This window comes from Oncorhynchus keta, chromosome 25 (genome assembly GCF_023373465.1).
Source record: "Oncorhynchus keta strain PuntledgeMale-10-30-2019 chromosome 25, Oket_V2, whole genome shotgun sequence".
Lineage (NCBI taxonomy): Eukaryota > Metazoa > Chordata > Actinopteri > Salmoniformes > Salmonidae > Oncorhynchus > Oncorhynchus keta.
In genome coordinates, this window is record NC_068445.1 from 17,106,300 (window position 1) to 17,117,479 (window position 11,180).

At 40.2% G+C, this 11,180-nt stretch overlaps 1 protein-coding gene across 1 annotated transcript; it reads right to left on the bottom strand.

The window, feature by feature from the left end:
- Positions 1–1,660: 1,660 nt before the first annotated feature.
- Positions 1,661–10,969, bottom strand: stc1 (stanniocalcin 1). The gene is made up of 4 exons (XM_035735975.2): positions 10,677–10,969; positions 5,310–5,452; positions 4,985–5,196; positions 1,661–4,806 (listed from the first exon to the last, which is right to left on the bottom strand). Exons 1-4 carry the CDS (start codon positions 10,789–10,791, stop codon positions 4,506–4,508), a joined length of 771 nt encoding a protein of 256 aa, XP_035591868.1. The 5' UTR covers positions 10,792–10,969; the 3' UTR covers positions 1,661–4,505.
- Between the last annotated feature and the right edge of the window lie 211 nt (positions 10,970–11,180).

An 11,180-nucleotide genomic window follows, 5' to 3' on the forward strand; every position in this document is an offset into this window, starting at 1 on the left:
GTCCTAGCAGATTTGTCACAGCCAGAAAGCACTGAGGAGATATGGCTGGCTTGTGTAATATTCTATGGTATTGGTAGCAAGCTTCCCTATTCTGAATCAGACTGGAGATTAATATTGGCCATTGTGATATGCACATCTACTCTCAAGTGATGGAACTGCTTGTAATATCATCAGACAAATAACAACTCATTACAGTACAATTATTTATAGATATTCACTGCTAATAATTGCACTTTTTCAGATTTGAAGTTTAGATGTACAGTACGTGTTAGCAGAACAAAGTTTACATGTTAGTAAAATGAACGCAGTCAACACATTTGATACCATATGCCAGATATGATAATAGTTTATTTCTAATCAGCAAAGACACACAGATGATACATTTGTATCTTTCATAAGTTTCAGCACAGAGAAAAAACCCATACATATCTACAGTATGGGTATATATGTAGATGAGTATGTATTAAAGTGCAAGTGATTTACAAGGATCAATCATGCTTAACATACAGTAGCTACTGTATTAGGAACTTCAGCAAGCAATCTCCTCAAATGTCTTACTGATTAATTTCATCTACGAATTTGAAAGTAAAGTAACTGTCACTACGATTAAGATGTAATTCTTATTAATCACCCAGTAGTTTTAATTCTGGCAAAAGTATACATATACTGTATTTATATTGATTTCAAGTCTTGAGAAGAACGAGTACCATGAAGTTCCAGAGTTCAGGGAGCCCAGTCCCCAACCTGCCCTAAACGTATAGTGTATCAAAAGAAACTGCTCCTGATGATTTCACTATGGATAGATTTAGCTATAGATCTAGCTAATAATGCAGTAGGCCTACCACCCAAAATTCACCCTAATCTTGATTTGCAACAAATAGCGTAGCCCTTTCCTGCAGTCAAATGACCAACTGGCTGGAATTAGTGGCCTCATGGGTGGAATTATTCATATTTTTCATAATTCATAAACATGTATTTTTTTTACACATAAGATCCGGTGTTTCTTTGCAAAAGGTTTTGTTATATTTCAGTGTTCTGTGATGTATACAAAGTGTAATATTGGGATGCAAACTTAAAATGGAATACATTTCAACTCTATATCTTACATGGTACAGGTGTCATCATTTATCAAGCCCATAACCACGTGTGTGAGGTGTATACCTTTGTTTCAAAGGGTGCGTTAGTAAATCCACTCCGATTTCCGGGCACTCTCGTCTGAATGTGCAAAAGCACAGAATAACTGAGCAATTTATGACCGGTGTCAGTAAATGTTAGCAAAAAACATAATTAAATTGTTGCCAGCAGCACAATTAGTCAACAACGCTCTACATAACATGAAAACCAGCTCTGCTGGGGCAAGTAAAATGGTCAGAGTGAGGTGTTCTGTCATTTGTGTCTGGAAGTAGCTAGCAAGCAAACTTCAGCCAGTTAGCTTGGGTGCTTAAGTGCAGTTGTGAGGTCAGGAAGCTTGGATCAATCCTACTCCTCAGCCAGAGCGTGCAGTGTGTGCTCTGAAAAAGCTATGAATTTACAAACACCCAGAGCACATTGGTACTTCAGAGTGAATTTATGAACACACCTAAAGTAGATTTGTTGACCCTGATTTAGCCCACTGCAATAAAAGGCTAATGAACAAAACATGTCTTGAAATAACAAAATATGACTTGTAAGTCTGTTAATTTAATTTAATTCTCAGACTTTCATACACCACCTTTAAACGAAACACACATTCTAAAATACGTTAATGAACCATCTAGGTTTGGGCACATCCTCATCAGAACAGACATTCAATATAAGATACATTCTCTGAAGTTACCCAGAACTTGGATGTATAAGCATAGTCTCAAGGGAGAGGAAATAAACAGAACACCATTGGCATATATTCACTGCAAGCAACATTCAAAGAAATGTACAAATTCCAGAAGAAGTGCCAAACTGAATGTAAATGGTAAAATGCAAGTTTACAGATTGATGCTAGGTTCTGTGAATGGGTTTTTACCAAATGTATCCAAGTAAATGTTTTAGGGGAAATTATAATCCATCATACAAGGGAGCAAGCTATTCTTTAGCAGCAACTGTTCTGGATTTGTCCAGCTATTACAGACAGAGATATTAACAGTACAGAAAGGACCCATCACAAGTGTTGAACGATTCAGTGGCCCTTTAGTGGTCATAAGAGATGCAAAGTGCACATGTAACATAAGTAATACAGTCTTAACATTTCTGAGGGATTTTTTTTCCTTACTTTTTTATTTTGAATATACACAATATTGCTACTAAAAGCAAGATATTATATCCCAAGAAAAATACTAAACAAAAAAACAATACAACAGAGACCACAGCAACAAAGTCAGCAACAGAAAGGGGGAGTCCAGGGGCACGTTGTCTGCTACTTCACTATAAGTATGGGAGCAAATAAGCTGCTGCCACATATATTCAGCATCAGCTGGCTTTGTTTGTGACAAAGGGCATGTTTGTGTGTTACTGTGAATCCTCCATATGACAGATTATTGCATAGGTTTGTGAGTTCTTAACATTTCAAATGATTTTGTATTGTAAAACCATCACCATCTCTTTAATGATCTTTCCCCCTATTGTACATCTCCCTCAGCCAGGCATGTGCACTGTGAGAATACACTGCTCAACATCTTATGAATTAATCTCCCCCTGTTGTACGTCTCCCTCAGCCAGGCATGTGCACTGTGAGAATACACTGCTCAACATCTTATGAATTAATCTCCCCCTATTGTACATCTCCCTCAGCCAGGCATGTGCACTGTGAGAATACACTGCTCAACATCTTATGAATTAATCTCCCCCTATTGTACATCTCCCTCAGCCAGGCATGTGCACTGTGAGAATACACTGCTCAACATCTTATGAATTAATCTCCCCCTATTGTACATCTCCCTCAGCCAGGCATGTGCACTGTGAGAATACACTGCTCAACATCTTATGAATTAATCTCCCCCTGTTGAAGCACTAATGGAGTTATGTCACTAGGGTAAGCTTTCTGAGAGATACATTATTTTGCATGATGTTAAGAATAGATTCAGCAAATACTTTGCAGTTCCGTCTTCAAGTTTAGCTGTTTGTTAAATGTACAATGAATGGCTTGACCACACTTTCTCTCTACCTTTATAACATTATTAACTGGGTTTGGAAAATAAACACAAAGTCCCCTTGCAACAGTACATAAGTGACAATGTTGTTCCCTATGTCCAGCACAGAGTCATACCATGAGTCCTATTCAGTCAACAGAGGGGAAAGTGTGGAGAGTGGCAGATACTATAGTATTTGATCATGAGCCCCCATTGAAATAGGAGCCATGACCAAACTGCACTTTAAAATTGTATATCTGTAACTAAAACTACAGCAACATCATAAAATAACAAGTTAAATATAGTAGGAAAATAAATATCAATGTTATACCAACAAGGCTTTTAAATAGTCATTATCAACACTGGAAGTCAGTGTGTATGATCCAACCCCTCTGTGTCATATTCACCAGGGAGAATATTGTTCATCAGTCCAAGGGGGTGACCTCTATCAATCTCAGGGGGTCACCTGCTCATAAGTTACACTGCTGGTCCGTACTTATTGTGAACTGAGTGTTTCAGGACAGAACATATGTAGTTGTATCTAAACAATGCTATATTCTCTGGTATTTGGCGTTAGCTAAACACCTTCCACCACATTTAAGTCTGGTTTGAATAACATTTTGGGTGGTTTCAAGTTATTTGGTCGGTCTAAAGTAGCTTCCTGCGCAAAGTTGATTAGGATTGCTCTCATCTGAGGGACACGCCTCTCTCACAGAGCTAGCTGTGGCCATCTGAGACTAATAATTAATAAATAAATAAATCCTGTTTGTGTCAGTGACTACATGACACTGATTTATATAGCACACTCATTTGACTAATCTCATAATATAGAAATATCTCACATAAACTGTATGAAACGTCTATTAATAATGATCTATTGATGAAGATATTGTTGACTTATCAATTGATATTCTACTAATGGATGCACATTTGAATATTGCAACTGAAATTATTTGGAAACACTTGTGCTCTATAGATATGAACCATACCTGCAGGTTTATGCTTGAAATCCTAGACAGAAAACTTAGAGGGACATCATCCTCACTAGGCTCTCAGATGATACTTGGCTCTCAGATGATACTATATCAAGTATGGGAGGTGAACAGGAATGAACAGGGCCAAGTTGTGGTGCTACAATAACAACATGTTCAATGAACAAACAGTGTGAGTGATAAGAATTAGGAAATAGTTTAGGGGAGGGGATCCTCTCAAACCTAAGGTACCTCACACAACAACTCAAACTTTGATGTTAAACATACTTGAAACACATTGGCTATTCTCTTAGAGGTGCATGTTATTTTCCAGTCTGGAGAGGAATGATTCTTAAATACCCAAGTGAAGAGACCACTGTTAGCTTGTTTATGTTTTTGAGGGGTGTGTGTAGTTTCCGGATCTGAGTGGGAGTTAGGAGCTGTCACCAGTGGCACGCTTCTTGCCTAAATGGCTGGCAGAGTCTCTGTTGCGTAGACCAGGCTGGATCTTATACATGTGTGGACCCATGGACCACTGCAAGCTCCCACGGCCCTCCACTCCAGTTGGAATGGCAGCAGCAATAGCAGCAGCAGCCGAGGGGCAGGGCTTGTTCTGCAGCAGCTGGAAGAGAATAGTCATCTCTGGGCCAAGCCTGGACACCATACTGGCCCTCACCAGGTCCACAGTCTCCTCATCACAGTCCATCAGGCTCTGGAGGAGCTTACCGTAAAACCTACAAGAGGATGCAGCATGCATTTTTGTTGCTGTACAATTTCAAAGTATGTTTTGGGAGCCCATTGAAATGTATTTGCTTCAATAGAGTGAGTGTATCAAATGGATAGCTTTTGTTGTACTAAGATGAAGTTAAACAGAAATGGAAGCCCTTTGACCCACGTTTTCTAGGAACTCACCTGTTGGGGAAGTGGCTTGGGAGCTGTGCCACCTCTCCAATGGCATCTGGGTTGATGCGGGCGATAGTGCAGATATCTAGCTTGCTGTAGCACTCCTCCTGAACCTCTGAGATCATTCTTTGGAAGGTGGAGCAGCGGCGGATGGTGGGGAACACCTTTGAGGTGATGCCGTTGGCAATGCACTTGAGGCTCTCTTTAACAAAGGCTTTGCCCTGCACAAAATCACATATTATAGTCATACCACAGAACATGACTCAACTTCAGTTAACAGGTTCAATCTACTGCAACATATTGTGTCAGATTTGAAGAGGAAGAATGATCATACCTGAGTGTCAAATTTAGCTGCACTGTAGAGAAAGGACTTGCAGATGTCGTGCATGCCATCTGTGTCACACGTGGAGTTCTCCAGGCAGGCGAAAGCTCCACAGCCTACTTGGAGGGCACTGTTCAGACAGCGTGCCACATCAGCTGTAGACAGAGGGAAGGGATCATTAGCAGGGGGTAGGCTACCATGTACCTCTCAACAAGAATTGAAAGATAAGTCTGTATTGGTTGTGAACCAAACAAGGAAGTGATCTGATGAGAATTTACACGCATAGTTGATTCTATGCCGATATCATCAATATTCAGACAAATTACAACTTGACTGGTCACTGGACACGTCAAACCCTTTAAAACTGGGAGACAATTTAGGATAATTACATTTCCTCTTCCTGGGAAAGAATTTTATGGATATTCCAGCATTTTGGTTCTTGGAACAGCCTTGTGACCAACTGCACCACAAATACCCAAAGGTCTCTTATGGAGTCATGGCATGTCACACCCACACACACTGGTGCAAGTGTTGCTTATTCAGGATCAGGTTCAGCTAACTTTCACTTTTGGCACCAGACCCCTTGTTTCCATTACCCTCATATGTGACAAGGCAATAATATTATGCTCAATTGGAAGGTGTGCCAAACCACCTCTGACACTCATCACCATGAACTGTGCACACTAAACAGTACAGTCAAGTACCCTGCCACCATGGGTCACTGCCCCATTCCTCAGAAATAGATCTAATGTGCATGTGTCACATTAATATAGCCTCAGACGTAATATTAAAGAGCAAGCTGATATACACAGCTGTGTAAACTACTCTGACAAGGCAAAGATCTAAAGTATCCAGAAAACCCCCAAATGTCTTCCAATGAGTGCCTCTAATGTCCATTTAGTAAGACTGGGACAAGTTCATGGTAAGCATACAGCAATTGTGACAATGAGCTGATGTACTGTATCACAAATGGATGCACTCTCATTCATTGAACATTTTGGGTCCAGCCGAGCCCACACTAATTAACTAGCAAATCAGCAATGAATCGCTATGGCTGTCAAGCAGATAAGTGATCTCTAAGTGGTACAACACTCTAATCACTAATCAAACTGTCCCTCCACCGTGTTTCTCTCAGGTCGTTAGATAATGTCTAAATTCTGTGGATGCACGCATAGAAATATAGAAATGGTATTTCTAAAGATGCACACCCCCTCTGTATCTCTTATTGGTAGGACCAAGGAGGCCAATGCTGCAGATACTTAGTCTGATGTAACCTCTGCATTGGTTTAAATAACAAATAAGGGCTTAATGATCACACCTAGATAACACCTCATATATTCCCTTATCTCCTCATGTAGGCCTTTCACTGCCCTACTCATTTTATGGGACTGTTAATACAACTGCCTTTCTGAGAATGTAGGCTATAGAAAAACATCTCATATACACATTTTTGGAAAGAGTGCATGAGCACTTATTCCAACAACTAATTTACCGGTTAACAGAATACATGGTGGCAGACAGCCCCCTGCAATGTAGACCTAGACCATTCATTTAGATTTTTTTTATTGCTATACAATATCATCACTTTTAAGGGGCCGTGCTTAGTTGAAATACTATGAGCAGTTTCAGTTGGCAAGCCATTGAAAAGGGACTTAAAGGGAGCCTACTGAATGAGCAACCTGGACTTCACATAGTAAATGTAAATCCAGGAGACTCCATTTTGGATGATACAGTATGTTACGAATTACAATTCATATGATATGTTACAAATTGTAATTTGTGCAATATGTTACAAATTTGAAAAACATAGAATATTTGATGAATTTCAATTTGTTGTGGCTAACCTTAGCTATGTGGCTAGGTGGCTAATGCTAACATTTGCTAAGTGGCTAACATTAGCTAGGCTAGGGGTTAGGGTTAGTGGTTTTGTTCATTCGGATCCCCATTATCTTTAGTAGAAGCAGCAGCTACTCTTCCTGCAACCCACAAAAAAAACATGACAAGTAACAAAACACTGATACACCGATAAACAAGGACAGTCACACAAATGTAAAATGCAATGATGCAACAATACAACTAAAAACGAATATAAATAATACAACTAAGAATCTGACTGTTAGAGTGTGTCTGCTTGTGTGTGTCCCTTCACAGTCCCTGCCGTTCCATGAGTTATTTAATCTGTTTTTAAAAGGAAATGTTGCTGTTTGCTTTACTATTGGAGATGGAAGAGAGATCCATGCGATAATGGTTCTGTATAAAACTATGAGTTGCCGTGAATTCGTTTTGAACTTAGGGACTGTGAATAGACCCCTGGTGGCATGTCTTGTGGGGTATGTATGGGTGTCTAGTTAAATAAAGATTAAATAAATTAAATAAATGTATGGGTGTCTGAGCTGAATGTTATTTGATTATGCAGACAATCTAGAATTTTCATCACAGTAATATTTATCATAAAAACTAGACAAGATGCAGTACATTTCTTGTCAACCCTCAATCAGGAAAGACTGACATGCATGTTGTTGATGTTAGTTCTGCATGTGCAGTTAAGGGCAAGGTGTGCTGCTCTGTTAGGAGCAGTTAGGTTAACGGGTTAAGGTTAGGGTTAGCTAACATAATAAGTAGTTGCAAAGTAGTAAGTAGTTGCTAATTAGCTAAAGTTGTCCGTGATGAGATTCGAACACACAACCTTTGGGTTGTTGGAAGTTTGCATTATATGCCAACCGATCCACCCTGACAAGCGACCCTACTTTTGTTTTTGCCTTAAGTAACCTTCCTTGTTATATCATAAATAAGGGTCCTGGATTTACATTTACTATGTTATATCTAGTCTATGAGACCAGACTGGAATGAGTGGGTGGGGACGAGCATCATGCCCAGTGGTGACACGTCATTCAGGGCAGGTTTGAGCCCCACCTGTTTAGCTAAATCAATTTAAAAAAATTGCCTGTTTTGCCTGGTATTTTGGCATTAATACATGTCATGTATCAGTTTGCAAACAATGAAAAAAAACCAAACATAATTGACTTAATAAAGCCACGTACAAACATGGTCTTTTTTTTGCTTTCTTGAGTAAGGCACCTCCAAAATGCAGGTGTTTCAGCCTAGCTCAGTGCTTTCTGTGTCGGTGGGGCAGCTTGCGGACAATACGGAGCGTAGGGGTTGGTAATGTTCTCTAGTTGCGCCGTGATTGGCTCAGTGTTCTGTCACTCATGGGGACACTATGTCACCGCAGAATCTACGGGTAGAGCTAAAACAAATGTAGGCCCCTTGTGTGCTGCCCTAGACTAACATTAGACATGCCCATCCAAGAAGGCTCAATGTCATTGGCCACAGATAAAATCACATCAAACCACGTTATATCTTCCTTAGCTTTGATTGGACTGATCATGTCATCATACTTTCAAAATCTTAGCTAGCAAGCTAGACCAGTAGTCATGTTTCAAGTCAGCAATCTACTGGCAAATCCTTTTCAATTCTTGTCATATGAAGAGAAATTATAGATAAAATGTATCGGTGGTCATTGGCCATAAACATTGCACAAGTTGGAAAATCGCAAATTCAACAATTAGTGTTAATGCGCCACTGCAGCCCCGGGTTCGATTACAGGCTGTTTGCCCTACCAAGATTTACATGCTAAAATCGCGACTGATCATGTCACACATTGCACACTGTACTTCTTTGAGTCTGGATAGAACACCTTGTCAATGGCCAACATTCCTTCCTCGAAGAAATGAACGTCTCCACATAGAGAAGATATAGGCCTCTAGTGGCCAAACGGACGTTTTAGCATGGGCAGTGCCATTGAGCGCTTCCATTTTAATGTAGTCAAGGATGGCTACAGGCTGCCACTTTTTATTTTAGGAACTCAGTCGGTGTCTCAACTTACCGTTGAGAGTTAGAATAGTAAAATATACAGTTCGAAATTTGGTTGTGCATCAACAGTTCTTCTCTTGTTAAGTCAGTCAGTTAGCTATGTCAGCTAACATTTTTTTAGTAATATTGACCGAATACCGACTGCACACGAAGGGCATGTGCCCAGGGGTCCTGACCTTCAGGTGGCCCACATTGATTTTGTTAGTCACGCTCACTCAAAATGTGTAGAATTGCAGGAAATTATCTTTAGAACTGCCAACATGTATATCCACCCCATAGCCAAACGAGTAGAATTTCTGGAATTTAGATTTATTTTTAATGCTAAAGTGTTTAGGGCCCCCAAAAGGCTAGAGACGGCCCTGAATGTAGTCAACTGGTTGTGACTTCCAACTTCATTGGCTGATCCCTCCAAATTTCGCTTAGGGCCCCCAAAAGTAGAGAGCCAGCCCTTAATGTAGTCAACTGGGTGGGACTTCCAACTTCATTGGTTGATCTTTCCATTAGGAGGTGGACAACTTCAAAATGGAGATTGTCTCAATGGCACTGCCCATGCTGTCACGGATGCTACAATGACACAGATACAAAAATGAGTACTCTATCTATCTCTATGTGTTTCCACCCTCTTTGCTTTCACTTTGATATGCCTATCCCCTTCAAGTTTGTTCTGGCATTAGGTGCTTCATTCATCCAGTCAAGACCGTAGCCAGTAGCCACAGGTGCGTGCAGTAGTCCGTATTTATTTATCCTACAGCAATAGTATCTTCACTTTACACTGGTGACTGCTTTGAAGAATACCAATACATTTCAAATGCGATGGGTCCATAGTTGTTTCCAAACACTTGCAAATAATTTATTTTGTGGTTAAAAAAAATATATACATCTTTAACGGTGCGTAAAGCAACATTGCAGGTAGACGAATGTATGACATATGCAACACTGAAACGACATTACTTGTCGAGTATGTGACACAATCTATAAGAAAAACAAGTGTTTATAATACAGTAAAGGCAGTGACAAAATAACCATTGATGCGTTGATCCACACGATACAAGTGGGCTCACCTGTATCAATGCATTTCCATATCTGTCCTAAAAGAAATATGAATCTCTCTCATGTTCTCTTCTCCGGTCACTCATCGGGTTTAAACAACCCACACGACCATTAATTCAAAGACATTTGTTCATAGACCATTTATTCAACAGCTGATGGTGGTATTCAGCTTTCAAGCACAGGTGTCAGTCACTGCGAAACTCATCGCACTCATCTGTTGCCGGTAAAACACCGGTAACGGTGAGTAACCTATCCTTCGAGCTATTCATTATTCTGTCGATCAAGGCGTTCGTTCACTTGGAAACAGAGCTGCATATCATGAAATCGCAAACATTTCCCCCCATACTGTGCAGTGCATACAAGGTAATATAGGATAAAAAAAATATATATGTGCATGAGAACACCGCATCCGCTCAAAAATATGCAATATTGTAAAAGATACTGTTTGTTACTTACAAGGGGTATTTGCTGAAAAGCGGGCTCTTCTGGGTGAATACGACTCGTTCTGATCCAGTTCATATGCAGATGCAATCAGCACCATTAGAAGAAAAAGTCCGGTCCTCAAAGGCATTATTCAATAATCACTGATGATCTAACAAAATACAAATAGTGTTTCTTGCTTGTCTGATATATAGTTCATACAGCTCTGAAGATGTACAGTGCCGTGTTTTCAACAATGTAATTCTATTAGGTTACTAAGTAGGCTACCATCTACACAATGCGGCTTCCATGGACCGTGCACTGATTTCTTTTGACGAGCATGACAGATAGAGCGCTGGTCTGCACGGGTTTATATCGGACTGCGCACATTACGAGTCTCCTGGCTCGCCCAATCAAAACACAGCATCCACGACCACGCTTTCTCTCTCCACGACCATGCTTTCTCTCTCCGGTCGCCTAATTGAGTGATCATTTTACTGTAGCCTACATTGAAATTCAACTCATGTTGCCTTGGGCAGC

Excerpts from the sequence above, each read along its gene's own strand:
- stc1 (XM_035735975.2), bottom strand. The coding sequence starts at position 10,791 with ATGCCTTTGAGGACCGGACTTTTTCTTCTAATGGTGCTGATTGCATCT. Across the intron at positions 5,197-5,309 it reads CAGCTAAATTTGACACTCAG|GGCAAAGCCTTTGTTAAAGA; the intron begins GTATGATCATTC and ends GATTTTGTGCAG. Across the intron at positions 4,807-4,984 it reads CCAAGCCACTTCCCCAACAG|GTTTTACGGTAAGCTCCTCC; the intron begins GTGAGTTCCTAG and ends ATCCTCTTGTAG.